At 40.2% G+C, this 16,198-nt stretch overlaps 1 protein-coding gene across 2 annotated transcripts in view; it reads left to right on the top strand.

Annotated features, from left to right (window-relative positions):
* The window catches only part of CMC1 (C-X9-C motif containing 1), a 66,378-nt gene that overhangs the window by 10,121 nt on the left and 40,059 nt on the right, over positions 1–16,198 (top strand). The window contains exons 2-3 of one of the 2 annotated variants that reach the window (XM_027773759.1): positions 8,431–8,520; positions 11,321–11,423. In XM_027773759.1, the coding sequence (XP_027629560.1) occupies positions 8,431–8,520; positions 11,321–11,423 (193 nt within the window). The remainder of the gene's footprint in view (positions 1–8,430; positions 8,521–11,320; positions 11,424–16,198) is intronic. The other variant, XM_006153304.3, reaches the window with a different exon arrangement.

The raw sequence follows: 16,198 nt of genomic DNA, 5'->3' as shown, positions 1-16,198 counted from the left end.
TATGTATATAATGGGAAGCAGAAACAAAATTCTTTTCGATTTTGCTACTGACAACAAAAAATGAGAGCTGTTAATTTTGGGATTTTTCTTGTTCAGAAACATGCTTCCAAAACACACAGTCTTACAGTCTCAGGGTCGGTTCCCTGCCTCAGTATAACTGGAAGCTCACTTGACCTCATTTGCCGAAGTCCTCTTAAATAGGCCATTGCCCCGCGGGCAGGGTGGTGTGTGGGAGGCTTGGGACCAGGGCTACAAGATCTAGGCGTGGCTTTGCTGCTTTGTTAGAGGCATGGGTCATTTCCCCTCTGTGAGCCTCCTCTCTTTTGTCTGTAAAATGGAATTACAGTTCTCACCAGAAAGGGCTATTAGGAAGATTCTCTGGCTTTTGATGCCGTCCTCTCTTGGTTTCACAGCCAGAGGCAAGCCGGAGTGTTAGAGAGGAAAGAGACCACTCCTACTCTTGATTTCTCCTTGTCTTTTTGTTTTGTCCGTTCAAGTATGACTTGAAGGGAAGAAGGTGAAAAAAACACTGATCATTAACACGTTGATTTTCCTCTGGCTCCAACCTCCTTCCCCATATTACACTGTTGTTAGAGCAGAAAGGTCTGAGTAAGGGCCAGGGCGTGACACATGGTCCTGAGCATCCATCTTGGTGTTGTGGAGAACTGGAGTCTGCCTGGCTTCCTGGTCTGAACCATTTAGTGAGAACTAACAATTGACAACTCTGGGCCAGCAGGTGGCGTAGTGGTTAAAGTGCTGGATTCCCATGTGGCTGACTGGTTCGAGTCCTGGACCTGGCGGCTTGAAACTCACGCTGGGTATGTTACGTGTGCGCTCAAAATCCTGAGGAGAAGGGAGGACAAGGGATTGCGGTGTGGCCATCCCCCTTGGGGGTGGGGGGGTGAATTCTTGCTTTCTGTCTCTGTCTCTCTGGCTAGTACATGGACCCTTTAGCAAAAATCTCTCTGAAAAAAAAAAAAACCATAACTACGGTCTCATGTTAGATATGATCCTTTATGCAGAGGCCCTTCTTTTTGAAGTTTGGTAGTTAGTAAAGAGGAGGAACCTAGGGTTAGGAACTGGTGTTAACGAGAACACTATGGCAGATTTATTACAAGCATTTTTCTTGGTTTTGCTTCTGAGTACCCAGTAGCATGGAAATGTCTTGGAAGCAACCCTATATGACTAGGAAGTTAAAAAAAGAGATAGCATTACCTGAATAAGGAAGTTGGGGGCCAACTGATGGCACAGTGGTAACTTAACACTCTATGATGCTGGATCCTGTATGGTCCTAGGTTCATGTCCTGAGGCCTCCCTGTACATACTGGGTGTGTATGTGTCTGTGATCCGGGGTGGCAGAAGTTGGGGATAGATTGCTGTGTGAAGACCTTGTTGGAGGGGGGGAGTCCTCTTTCTCTCTCTCTCTGAAGAAATAAGTGGATAAACGTAAAAAGAGTCAAATGAGTTAAATCAGAACATTGACATCGAAAAGGCATAGCTTGCCCTTCACGTATCACCTTCTTTCCTAGCAAAGATGCCGTAGCGCTCTCATTGTTTCCCTGTTACCTTTGTGTATTCATGGCAAGTGCTGTTGTCAGTAGCCTTATAATCTAGTACCGCCTGCCATGCTGCAAGAACGCAGGAGCCCCAAAGCAAAATCTGAGCTAACAAATTCAGCCAGTGAAAAAGGCGAAAATTGACTTTCAGGTGATGATAGAATGCTGAGAAGTTAGAGCTTTGGAAATTTTCCCCAGCGGTGTTATCCCGATTCTTCATCTTGGTATAAATTCATGTGAATATATAGTAGCAAACTTTCGAAATTTGATTTTTTTTTCCAGTGTCTTGTACAGATGTCATACGTGCCCCACGCCGACATTAAGGGAATCACTCTGTAACTTTAGAGATTAAAAAATACCATCTCTGTAATATGGGTAGCATCAGAGATAACTTTGAAATACGTATAAAATCATAATTGATTAATAATTGATCATTAGAGATGGGTATTCCACCAGTTGAGAAAATCTTCTGCAGTTTTATATATATATATATATTTAAAACTGTCATTTCTGATTTAACATTTAAGAGTTTGGGAAATAGAAATCAATGTTCATACAATTTAGAATTGTTTCTTTGCTCTAGGATAGTTTCGAAGAATTATTACAAGGTGTTCTTGCAAGTCATTTTAAAAATGTGTTTGATAGGACGGTTATAATTTATAATATAGGCAAACATCTATAATTTATTTATAGAAAAATGTTTAATATTGTAAGCTATATCTGTTTTCAAGGAAAGACTTTTATAGATATCCGATCTATAAAAATGATGCTTTAGTTATCTAAGACCATTGCAAGATATTTACAGCAAAGTGTAGATTCAAAATATATTGTAAATTGGGACCAGCAGATAGCATAATGGTTATGTCACTGGACTCCCACGTAGTTGACCACGGTTCAAGTCCTGGACCTGGTGGCCTAAACCTCACAATGGGTGCTTGTGTGTGCATGCCCAAAATCCCGAGAGGAGAATGGAGGAGAAGGAATTATGTCATGGACAGCCCCCCTGGGGAGTTATTTCTCATTTCTGTCTCTCTCTGTCTCTGGCGAGTGCATGTGCCATATAGCAAAAATCTTAAAAAAATTATAAATGATATAGATTAAAGCTATATAATGAGAGACCAGCAGATGGCATAGTGAATAGTAGTTACGTCACTGGACTCCCATGTAGTCAACCGCAGTTGGAGTCATGGACTCAGTGGTTTGAAATTCATCCTGGGTGCATGTGCATGTGCCTAGGATCCCAAGAGGAGAATGGAGGAGAAAGGATGGTGGTGTGGCCATCTCCCCATGGAGGTGATTTCTCGTTTTCTGTCTCTCTGTCTTTCTGCAAGCACATGAGCCCTATGGCAAAAAATCCCCCCCCCCCCAAAAAAAAAAAGGTATGTAATGAAAGGCATCAATAAATTTTGAAATGTATAAAATACTGCAATATACACTACTTCTTAGAATTTTTATTACCATAGATCATTTTGCAGTTTGTTTGCTATTGGGTGTACGTGTTTCATGGAGAAAGAATGGAATAGTAAGAAATTACCCCGCAGGAGGGAATGGCCATGCCATAATTCCTTCTGCTTTCCCCTCTTGAGATTTTGGGCACATACGTACATACATCTGACAAGTGTTTTTCAAGGTGCTGGGTTTGAGACAAGAACTGCAGCATTGTCCATGAGAAATCCAGTGCCTTAACCATTACACCACCTGCTGACCCATTTTGCATGTTTTCAAATCATGTAGCATGGACTCATTTGGGACTGCGTCTTCTGTTCCTCACATGGTTCTGAGATTTCCCCCCTGTTTGTTATATCACTAATCTTCCTGATACTACTGCTACTGGTTGAATATCCCTTATCTAAAAGGCTTGGGACCTGAATGTTTCAGATTTCCAATATTTTTTGGATTTTGCAATACTTACATAATACAAATTTGAAATATTAACATAACAAGATACTTTGCGGATGGGATTCAAGTAGACAACACAAAGCTCTTTTATGTTTCACTGTATGCCTTATAACCTGAAGATAATTTTAATTTGTTTTTTTTTTAAAGAGAGATTTTTGCTATAGGAACATGCCCTTGCTGAAGAGACAGATACAGAAAGTGAGAAATAGCCCCCCAGGGAAAATGGCCACACCATAATCCCTCCTCGGATTTTGGGTGCACACGCATACATGCCCAGTGTGAGTTTCAAGGCTCTGAGTCTGGGATTCAGGCTGCAGTTGGCCATGTAGGAGTCCAGACCTTAACCACTACACCCCCTGCTAGCCCCTGGAGGTCATTTTAGTCAGCAGTTTATATTGCTTCCTTTTGCCTAGGCCCATCACGTGAAGTCAGGTGTGGAGTTTTCCACTTGTGCTATCATGTTGACACTACATGTCTCAAAGGTTGGAACATTTTGGACTAGGCATGTTCTATCTGTAGTAGTGTTATCAATAGTGTTACTCTTTTTTATTTGCCTATTATGAATAATGCTTTCATAGGCATACTTGTACAGTTTGTTTTCTGGACATGTGCTTTAATTTGTGTAAATGAACACCTAGGAACGGAACATAGGGGGTGTATAAGTTACCCTATAACTGAGCAAGCCATTTTTCAATGAAGTGTTTTATTTCACACTCCCACCAGCGATATATGAAAGTTCTAGTAGCTCCATGTTCTCTCCAAAATTGGGTTGACTGTTTTTAATTTTAGTCATTCTGGTGGATGTGAAACAGTATTGGTTTAATTTGCATTTTCTTTTTAAAGAATTATTTAATTTTATTTTATTTATTCATTCACTTATTTTATTTTGACCAGAGATAGGCAGAGAGAGAGAGAGAGAGAGAGAGAGAGAGAGAGAGAGAGAGAAAGTGAGAAAGCAAGCCACCAGGTCTAGAACTTGAACCGTGGTCAGTCATGTGGGAGTGTCCAGCACCTTTAACCACCATGCCACCTGCTTGTCCCCTTTGTCTTTTTTGTTTAAAGAAGTTTTTGCCTTAGGGCATGTGTACTCACCAGAGAGAGAGAGAGAGAGAAAGAAAGAAAGAGAGACACACACACCACACACACACACGACAGTGAGAGGGAAGATAAATCAGTTCCCCCAGGAGGGATGGCCACACTGCAGTCTCTTCTTCCCTATTATCCTCTTAGGATTTTGGGCACGTGTGCACATGCACCCAGCATGAGTTTCAAGCCTCCGGGTTCAGGACTCAAACCGTGGTTGGCCATGTGGGAGGCCAATGATATGACCATCACTCCATCTGCTAGTCCCCTGATCTAGTTATCTTTAGCATTACAGAAACACACATGGAGAGCTACAGTCTTTGCTTTTGACTGTTGAAAATAACTTTAATCCTTCAAGAAGACCAGTTTACTACATTTACGTTGTTGCTCTTTTTTCACTCCTGTTATTTGTATTTCCTTCCTTTCTGAGTAACTTTTCACATTGTATAATTTTTATCGGGCCATCTTCTAGTTGTCTGAGATGTTTCTTGTTTCATCTCTACTTCATTGAATAACTGTGATTTCTTCCTTTTCGATCTGGATACCTCTTATTTATTTTTGTTGCTGTATTGCACTGGCCAGAAGGTCTGTTGGGTCTTCAGAAAAGTTATGGCCCATTTTTTATAGAAAAATGCATCGTGATTTTTCTAACGACCCAAAATTAGAATGGTAAATAGAACAGACTTTTTCATATGTTCCCTATCTTAAGAGAAATATTCAGTGTTTCAACATGACATATAATTTTAGTTGTGGGCTTTTTTTTGTTGATGCTGTTTATCATGTCAAGGATATTTCCTCCTATTCCTCCTTTACCGAGAAGTTATTTCTTTTTCTTCTTTTTGTTATAGACAGGGTCTCGCTGTTGTGATCCTCCTGCTTTAGCTTCCTGAGTCCCAGGAATTATAGGTATACCCCACTGCACCGTTAGGTTAGACAGGGAATCAAACCTGAGTCTCCCATGCGTTTCCAGCCTGTAGAACACATTGTTTTAGCAGGGTATGCCACTGTGGTTGGGAAAACGGAAAGTTTTTATTAGGAATGCCAAATGCATTTTCTGTGTCTATTGTGATAATCAGGTGGCTTTTTTTTCCTCAGTTTTTTAATATAAATAATTTCATTTACTGATTTTTAATTGTAAATCCTGTGATAAATCTTACTTGATCATGAAGTATTATCTTTTTATATATTACTGGGTTCAGTTGGCTCACCTTCTGTTAAGTTTTTTTTTTTTTTTGTAATGTCTTTGTTTTGATATCAGTGTCATGCTGGCTGAGAGAAATTTTCTGGAAAAGTTTATGTTGAATTGTTATTTGTTCCCTAAATGTTTGGTCAATTTACAAGAGAGGATACATGGGCCTAGAATTTTCTTTGTGGAAAGGCTTAAATTTTTTTAATCAACCTAGGGCTATATTGGTTGTCTTTGTCTTCTTGAGTGAATCTTTTTTTTCTTTTTTTTAAAGTGTCCAAGGGCACATGCACTTGCCAGGGAGGAAGAGGGGCAGAGAGAAGGAAGAAGCACATCAGGTGGGGTGTGTTCATGCCACAGTCCCCTCTCTTCCATTTCTGTAGCCAGGGGGGATTTGGGCTTGTGGGCACATGTGTCAAGTGTGGCTTCAGATCACCAGGGCCAGGATTCCCTCTCTGGAAACGTGCCAGTTCCTGACTGACTGCATCCTGAAGTCGCTGGTAACAGTCTAGTACCAGGAGGAATTAGGGGTTCCTGGTCTTCCTGGTTGTTACTAACCACTGGGAGTTTCCTGGTCTTTGCGGATAAACACCTTACATTACTTCTTTCAGCTGTGGTCTGAGGGCAGCAGAAGTGACCATTTCAAATAAAATTAAATAATTCTAAAAAAGTAAAATAAATGGGACCAGCAGGTGGTGTGGTGCTTAAGGCGCTGGGCACTCTCACATGGCAGACCACGGTTTGAGTCCTAGACCTGGTCGCTTGCTTTCTCACTTTCCCTCTCTTTCTCTCTCTCTCTGGTCACATGAAAATGAATGAATGAATAAATAAAATTAAATAAATCTAAAAATAAAAAAAGAAGTGACCATTTGGTTCTTAGTGAGGACCAGAAGACCAGCAACTCTTAAGTTTTCTCTGCGGGAGTTTTTCTCACTTCCTAGTTTTACAGCTTCAGATCATGGAGCAACACCCTCTTTTGGTATCCATTTTTCCCTGGGCACTCTGTATAGGAAGATGATTGCCTCCTTTGGAAAAAGAAATGAGAGCGAGAGAGCCCACACACAGGCAGGAGAGACAAGGGGAGGGTTATTTCTGGAAGGATCTCTGTGATTGTCCTGCCTTAGCTTCCTAGTTAACTAGGGTCCCAGGTGTGTGTCACTGTGCCGGCCTGTTCAGGTTGGCCTGGGAACTGAACCCAGCCTGCCACACAGCCCCAGCCGTTTGGAGAGGAACCCTCTGCTTTGCTCCACTGTGGCTGGGGCTGTTACTTCCTTTAATCTGATCTCATTTGCCTTTTGCCTTGCAGAGGTTCCTTGTCATTTTTGGTTCACTGGGAAGCACTCCTGTTTAGTTTTTAGGACTCTCTTCAAACTTAGAAGCAGGGAATCTGGATTAGGTGCTCAGAGTGGTATTTAAGTCTCCTTGTAGACATTGTGTTTATCATGCACAGAAATCCCACATGCTTTGTTTTGTGTATGGACCTATTTTTAAGAGAGATTTTTGCCATAGAATGCATACGCTTGCCAGAGGGACTGAGAGATAGACAGAAAAAGCAAGAAATCACCCCCCAGGGGGGATGACTGCAATCCCTTCTCCATTCTCCTCTTGGGATCTCGAGCACGTACGTATACGCTTGGGGTGAGTTTAAAGCCTGTGGGTCTGGGACCTGAATGGCAGTCAACTATGTTGGAGTTTAGTGACATTCACATTACACCATCTGCTGGGCCCATCTTTAGGTACCCTTCCCCCTCCCCAATATAGATATTTTTGCTATAGGGTGCTTGTGCTCGCCAGAGAGAGAGACAGGGAGACAAAGAGACAGAAAGCGAGAAGTCACCCCTGCCCTCCCGGGTGGGTATGGCCACACCACAATCCCTACTCTTCTATTCTCCTCTTGGGATTTTGGGCATGCACGCACACACACCCGGTGTGAGTTTTAAGCCACTGGGTCCAGGATTCAATGTGGGAATCCAGCAACGTAACCCTTATGCCACCTGTTGGTCTCATCTTCAGGTACTCTTAACTAAGTAAAAGAGCTACCTGTGTCTCATAAGCTTATATCTGTGCAGCTATCCTTAGGTGTGAGTATTGATGAGAATCCTCTTCTCATAGATTATATTAATAAGATAATGATGATTTAGACTTTAATTTTTTTTTTTTAGAGGTTTTTGCTATAGGGCGTATGTGCTTGCCAGACAGAGACAGAGAGATAGAAAGCGAGAACTCACCCCCCAGGGGGGATGGCCATGCCGCAATCCCTTCTCCTCCATTCTCCTCTCGTGATCTTGGGCACGCACGCACACGCGCCTGGCATGAGTTTTAAGCCACCAGGTCCGGGACTCGAACCGTGGTCGACCATGTGGGAGTCCAGCAACATAGCCATTACGCTAACTGCTGGTCCCATAGACTTTAATTTTGACAGGACTATGTGGAGTGTGTTATCAAGTAATGATGTTACAGTATGGTTTGTAGAAATTTTTAGAAATCTGTTGCCTTTGTTCTTTATATATTTTTGGGATATCAAAAATATGTAAGGTGATTTTCAGTGACTAAAATAATTACAATTTTATGAGGTTATAAAAGATGCAGTGTTTATTTCTATAGTTTTTATTTTATTTTTAAGTGTTTCGTTTCCCCTCCAACCTGGTGCTTTACTTGAATCTTAACCACATTTAAGAATGATCATTTTTTTTTTTTTCTCTCCAGAGCAGCATCTCAGACATGTTGAAAAAGATGTTTTGATCCCTAAAATAATGAGAGAAAAGGCCAGAGAGAGGTGTTCTGAACAAGTTCAAGGTAAGATTCAAATATTCATATAAAGATCAAATTCATTTTTAATAATATGATCTGAATTTAATCCTTAGCCTCAGAGTCAAGTAGCAACTGAATTAATATGTATGAATTGCTTCTCACCTTCTCACTGAGATACCCGTATTTCAGCTTTCAGAACTTCCAGGCAGTGTTCAATTCATTTACAATTTAAAAATATTCCCCCAAATTATTAGTAAAAACATCTTCCCCCCAGAAGTACAGTTTTATATATAGAGAAAAACTATGTATGTCTATTTTAGAGAAATGTATTATTCTGGTGATTTCGCTAGGGAAGAGGAAGACATGTACCTGTTTTTACCCTATCAACATACTTATCTATGTGAATACATATATCTGTGTGTGCATGTGTGTATACATATGTATATATGTATGTATGTATATAAGATGATTTTCTTTGGTGCCATTGTCTGTTACTGAATTGTTAATGGAATCCCAATAGGACTCACAATGAGTCTGGATTTTTTTTTTTTTTGAGAGGTTTTTGCTATAGGGCGTGTGCGCTCGTCAGACAGCCAGAGACAGAGAGACAGAAAGTGAGAAATCACCCCCCAGGGGGACGACCACGCCACAGTCCCTTCTCCTCCATTCTCCTCTCGGGATTTTGGGCAGGTACGCGCACGCACCCGGCGTGAGTTTAAGCCACCGGGTCCGGGACTCCAACTGTAGTCGATACATGGGAGTCCAGTGACATAGCCATTACCCCAACTGCTGGTCCCAGTCATTTGTTTCTTAAATAAGTTTTCACTGTCCTACTTTTAAATCCAGCCACAAATTGATGATTTAAAATACATAATCATTATATGGTATTACTTTTTTTTTCCATTGTGAATTAGTTACTTAATCAGAGCAAGCACCTTTCTTCAACTTCCACCCCCAGGTGGGTGTCAGGGGAAATGAACCTATTGGCACCTGCAGACGGGGTTCAGTACACATACATTGATCAGTGTCATGCTGATAGTCCTAGGATGTAATCCTTCCACCTGCCTCATAGAACTTAAATAAAAAGGGGGAGGGCTTCAAAAATTTTATGGAGAATGTGTATTATGACAAGACTATGCATAGATTTCAAATTTTTTTGGCCTCAAGGTAAACTTGTACTTTAATTCTGTTTTTCCATGAGTTTTTAAAGTCCTCTCATGTATTCTGATTGAAGTGAGGGAGGATAAAACTTCAACATGAATAATGAAGTTATAGGGTTATCTTTTAAATGCTAGGAAAATATACTTATTATTTAATCGGTCTCAAGTAATACATATATATTGTTTTATAATACATTATCCTGACAAACAGAATTAAAAAAAGCTAGCTAACTCAATTACGGATTTAATTTTTATTGACTTTTTTAGATCAAAATTCAATACGGCTTTGGGTTTCAAAAACTACCTTCGCTTTTTCTTAAGCAGCAAAACTTCATTTATGAAATGAAAGAATAGAATGCAACTTGGAAGTGTTTTTGTTGCTCAACTACTGCTTTATAATAGTACAGAAAAGAAAGTGTTTTTCACTTCTTCAGTAAATAATTTGCTTAGGGTGTTGACATAGTTATTAAATCTTTGTTTTTTAATATACTTAACAATTTTTGGAAGATTGAAAGCATCTGAAAATCTGAGATTCATTTAGATTATTTCAGTGTGTTTGCTGCTGTAAAAACATATAATTGGTTTTCGAATATTTGAGTTTCTTATAGATAATCATATATTGATTTTGCAGGCCATATGGTCCAAAACAGTGCTATAGAATCTAAAATTGATTATCTTGTAAAAGAATAGTAAATCCATAGTTTCCTCCCTGTTTAACCATGTGAATTAGGGAAGAATGTATGTTAATATTGCTCACGCAGCAGAGGAAGACTGCTTTAAATTAAATAATAAGGTGTAATTTAGAATGAGGAAACTTTCAGTGTAGTTTATTCACTGTTTATAACCTTTGTTTTTATTAAATAATTATAAGATTTTATATTAAAGTGTTGTGCATGCTAATTATATGATTCTTGGGTAAAGATATAGGAATTTTAATAAGTGGTCTGACTTTTCTGCTAAATGCCTGAAACATGATTATGTAGAAAAGCTTTTCTGTTTAATTTTTTTTTTTTCCCATGTCATTTCAACCCAGCTGATCATAAGAATTGGGTCAGACTGCCAGCAACTTAGATTTGTGAAGGGAATGGAACAGCTTTTCCAGGGACAAAGAGAAATGAAATCACTTTCAATGAAAGAAAGATGCCTCATTATAGTCACCAACAGCAGTTATTGACAGCTACACTTCCTATTAACAAGGAGCATTTAACTAAGAGTTTGGCTGTTGGATCTTTGGACTTGATCTAATTTGCTAGCATTAATTAGTTTCTTTTGAGCACAGACACTTGGTGCTCACAGCTATAGATTTGGAGGGCTAATTAGGATAGAAAATTGAACAGAATGGGGTAAGGCATTAACCTTCCACCATTACCAGCTGGGACACTGATAAAGACCACAGAGTCCAAATGCTCCCTATTGATGTGAAGAGTACCCTAATGAATATCAATTTCAGCCAGGTTGCTATATTCTTACTAGTTCTCTCGTCATTATAATTTTTTAACCAGCTTCCGCGATACCTCCATTATCTATCATTATTGGTTTTCACTATTCACTGATTTACTCTTGAGTTGCACATTTCACCTAATGTTTAAACACAATTAAAATTTGCCTTAAGCAGCAGATAACATGTAGAATGTTTCATCGTTGTACACCTTCGTACTTCTAAAATTTAACTTTCTAATTACAAGATTCCAATTCTCCAGCGCATGTGTTCAAGTCGCAGCAACTGCACCATTTCAATATAATGAAAACTATCACGCAATCCAAGGACATCTCTGCTCTTGGGTACAGGTAGCTGTGTTTGTATGATTAAGCTGGTGTCAACTTGCTGATCTTTGTTTTTATAAAATATGTTTTTAAGAATGTAAAATAAGAACATAACAGAAGAGAGAAATAGTGTTTATCCCCTTTCCTTTTTTTTTTTTTTAAAACTGCCAGACGGTGTGTGCACTGACCAGAGACAGAGAAACAGGGAGAGAGGGAGAGGGGAGAGGAACAGGTAGAAAGCACCCTGCAGTGGGCCATGATTATGTTGCGATCCTTTCTCCGCCATTCCTCCATACTCGTGGGATTTGGGGCATGCACACACATGTGCCCAGCATGGTTTTCAAGTTGCCTTGGCTAGGATTTGAACCGTGGTCGGCCATGTGGGATCGGACTCCCTTAACCACTAGGCTGTGGTGCCAGCCCTCACCTTTTCTTTCGGAGCTTAACCTTTACTTGATTAGTAAAGGTGGCTTGAATTAGAGATTAGATATAGAACCAGGAATCCAGATCTTACAATAGTGGAAAATTTGGTGAGATTGTAAACTCTGTTGGTATCAAAAGAAACGTTTTTGATTTAAAGACGGAATTCAACTTTAAAGTGTCCTACCTCTGCCAGTTATGTTACTGGCCATGAGTAGAGCCACTAGATTTAATGACTAAAGTATTAACGCATTGGTAGACATTGGCATTGTAAGCCCTGACTACTCTGGGGATAGAACTGAAGAAAAACTCTAAAATGGCCAAATCTCTCTTTTATTCCTACTTTCTTCATGTCCCAAAAACCAAAGCAACTCTAAAATGGCCAAATCTCTCTTTTATTCTTACTTTCTTCATGTCCCAAAAACCAAAGAAATCTTCTTCCTCCAGGACCAGCAGGTGCCATAATGGTTACATTGCTGGACTCTCAGGTAGTCTACTGCAGTTCGAACCCTGGACTCGGTAGCTTTAAAAACTCACACCAGGCGTGTGTGCCCAAAATCCTAGGAGGAGAATGGAGAAGGGATTGTGGTGTGACCACCCTTCCTGGGGGGTGATTTCTTGTTTTCTGTCTCTGTCTCTCCAGCAAGCACTTGCGCCCTACAAAAAAAATCTCTCTAAAAAGAAAAAACAAGTCTCTTTCCACCAGTTGTTTTCACGTATCTGGGAGTTAACGGCTTATGTTTTAGAAAAATGATTTGATGAACTCTGGGGGTTGCTTTCCATTTAGTGCCTTTTCAGCTGTGCGTGACTTAGCTAATTTAATGACTTATATTTTCTACGTATTAGTAATATCTTGTCAAAATATTGTTTGTATCCTTAATATGATTATTATACACAAAATGCATGCTTTGGAAAACCATACTATGCCCCACAAAAATGTGCAGTGATTATATGTAAACCAGTAATCACAATAAAAATCTGAAAAAAGTTTGTCATACACATTGGTAAAGTATGTGTTCTAGTATTTTAAATTTTCCTCTGCAAATAGGGCTTTCATAACTGGAAGAGTCACTGACTTGGTATAGTTTATGATAACTCCTCTGCTTTCTTTCAACACACAGTTGACATTTGATATAAAATCTTTATGTCAGATAATGACATTTACTTTAAAAATAATAAGTCTTGGGAACCAGCAGTTAGCGTAATGGCTATGTCGCTGGACTCCCACGTAGTCGACCACAGTTCGCGTCCTGGACCCAGTGACTTAAAACTCACACCGGGCGCGTGTGCGTGTGTGCCCAAGATCCCGAGAGGAGAATGGAGGAGAAGGGATTGCGGCGTGACCATCCCCCTGGGGGGGGGGTGATTTCTCACTTTCTGTCTCTATGTCTCTCTGTCTGTCTGGCGAGTGCACGCGCCCTATAGTGAAAACCTCTCAAAATAAATAAATAAATAAATAAATAAAAATAATAAGTATTTTCTTTTTCTTTTTGCTATGACAGGTTAAGACCAAAAATGTGCATTGTCATTGGAAATGGCTTAGAGCTTCCTTTAACAATGGTGTATCCTCCCGTTTACTGACTCCTTTCATTCTTTGAGCCTACATTTGCCTTATTTTAATGTTTATTTCGTACCTGAGTTGCAGTTTTTTTGGATCTTTTGGCCAATTTGTAAGGTAGCTTTGCAGCAACTATGTTAAGTACAAGGAATTATGGATTGTTTACGTCTTTAAAACATCACAGAGTTGTAGTTAAATAACACAGAAGCTCGATGGAATACCTGGACTTGTCTGTCAGTCACATATAACTGAAGTATGTTGCGTTTTCCTAAATTCCAATGATACGTGAACAGATACAAAAAGAAATCTAATCAAGAATTCATAAGATATTCTTTAGGAAGTTCTCAGGCAGGTGACATTCAGAACAGCATTAAAAACTAGTTGGCGGATTATAGACTATTCCTGGTCAAAGTAATAAACCTTCTGTCCACCTAGTGTTACTTCAGCCTACCAGAAACTTTCCATTTAGGGGCTGGTAGGTGGTGTGATGGTTAAGGTCACTGGACTCTCACATGACTGAATGCGGTTCGAGTCCCAGATGATGTAGCTTGCTTTTGCACTTTCCCTCTCTCCCCCTCTCTCACTCAGTCTGTCCCGCTCTCAGCAAATTTAAATACATACATACATACGTACATACGTAAAATTGAATAAAGTAATTCCTTAAAAAAAAAATCCATTCGTGGGAACCAGCAGTTAGCAAAATGGCTATGTCACTGGACTCCTCTGTAGTCAACCGTGGTTCGAGTCCCAGACCCAGTGACTTAAACTCATGCCAAGCACGTGTGTGTCCCCAAGATCCCAAGAGGAGAATGGAGGAGAAGGGATTGCCGTGTGGCCATTCCCCTGGGGGTGATTTCTCACTTTCTGTCTCTGTCTTTCTGGTGAACGCAAGCATCTTATAGCAAAAACCTGTCTCTCCCCCCCAAAATTTTTCATTTGTTGTTTGAACTGTGCCATTATTATATATATATTTTTATCATTTAGTTCAGCAATATTAACTAACATCTTTAGACTGGTTTGGATATATATTTTTTTACCCTCTTAGATTTTTTTGCCATGTGCTCTCCAGGGAGAGAGAGAGACAGAGATAGTGAGAGAGAAAGTAAGAAACTATCCCCCCCAGTGGGGATGGCCACACCACAGTCCCCTCTCCTACACTCCCTCCCTGGGATCTTGGGTGTGCATGCACACATCCTGGTGTGATTTGCAAGCCACCGGGTCTGGGACTTGATCCACAGTTGGCCACGTGGAAGTCCAGCAATGTAAACAGTAGCTATCTGCTGGCTCCTGGTTTGGATATATTAAGAGAATAATATAGACAATCACCAAATGTGATAAATACCTGTTATATCTAAGAGTGTGTAATGTACTCCAATAAATATAAATACATAGAAGGCACCATTTCTGCTCTTCAGACTTACATTGGATTGCGTTGGGCTCCCAAGACTCCCATTGGGCTCCCAAGACTCCCGTTGGGTTTGGTGAATAGCTTGGAGAGCTCACAAGGCTCAGCGTATAGTTGTATTGAAGGCTAAGATTTATTATAGCAGATAGAGCAAAATCAACAAAGGGAAAAGGCATGATGAAGTTCAGAGGAAACCAGGCGCAAACTGCCAGGGGTCTTTTCCATTAGACTCATGCAAGATACGCCTTATTCCGCCACAATAAAATGAGGACATGTGTGAGATGTTGTCTAATGGAAGCCCCTTAGAGACTCAACTCCTAGAGTGTTTGTTGGGAGTTGTCCTACGGGTACCCTCTATCTATCAGCTACCAAAATTTCAGACTCCCAGAAGGAAAGCAGATGTTCAGCATAAACAATATTGCTCGCACAGTTTGGGCACAGCTAACTACTTATCAATGAAGTAATGGTGCAGACACTAGCAACATTCCAGTTCTGAGACTCCAGCTCAGAGTCAGTCTCCTTAGCAGACCTTTCTAAGGACTGCAGTATCATGCCTGCTATGCTCTTTTCTGCACATGAATACAGTCAAAGTTAATTAGCAATATTTGTATGCCTTTCAGGCCTGATGATGCCAAAGGAATCTTGAGCAGTAGACCCATGTTGATCACAAATGCAGCTGAATTAGTTTTAAAACAACAGAACAAAGTAGATAATGTTCGTTTATTCATTCACCCAGCGGTTTGTGATTCCATTTAACTCATAACCTATTCCTGGTATTGGACTTAATGGCTTACTACGATCATCTCGTCTCTCATCACAGGTCAGTTTTGCAATAAAATGATATATAATTGGACATCAGTACCCTTGAGTAAAATAGCTAGTGTGTCAGGGCTAACCGTGTAGCACAGTGTGGGCACTGGCAGAGGCAGCTAGCTCTCACGCCTGTCCTGGCCTCGCACCTTGAAAAACACACCATCCACGTGTGCACAGGATCCTGACAGGATGGAGAGGTAGAGAGGAAGGGGGTTGCAGCGAGACCAGGTCCCACTGCACAGTCCTTCCTGTCATGCATGAACATGGCATTGTGTGGCATAGAACAACACATGGCTAGTTTTTAATATGCATCTTTTTTTGGTTTTAAAAATAAAATGAAATATTTAAATGACTAAATTATCAGGGAATTTGTCAAGGCAGATGAAAATAACATACATACATACATATACATACATATATATATAATATATACATATAATATATAGGGCTTGTGTACTCTCTGGGGGTGGAGTGACAAATCAGATCACTCCCCAGGGAAGATGGCCATGCTGCAATTCCTTCTCCATTCTCCTGCGAGAATTTTGGGCATGTATACACATACATGCCCGACACGATTTTCAAGCTGCTGGGTCCAGGAGGCGA

This window comes from Tupaia chinensis, unplaced genomic scaffold (genome assembly GCF_000334495.1).
Source record: "Tupaia chinensis unplaced genomic scaffold, TupChi_1.0 Scaffold000368_1, whole genome shotgun sequence".
NCBI lineage: Eukaryota > Metazoa > Chordata > Mammalia > Scandentia > Tupaiidae > Tupaia > Tupaia belangeri.
This window is presented reverse-complemented; position numbering and strand designations above follow the sequence as displayed.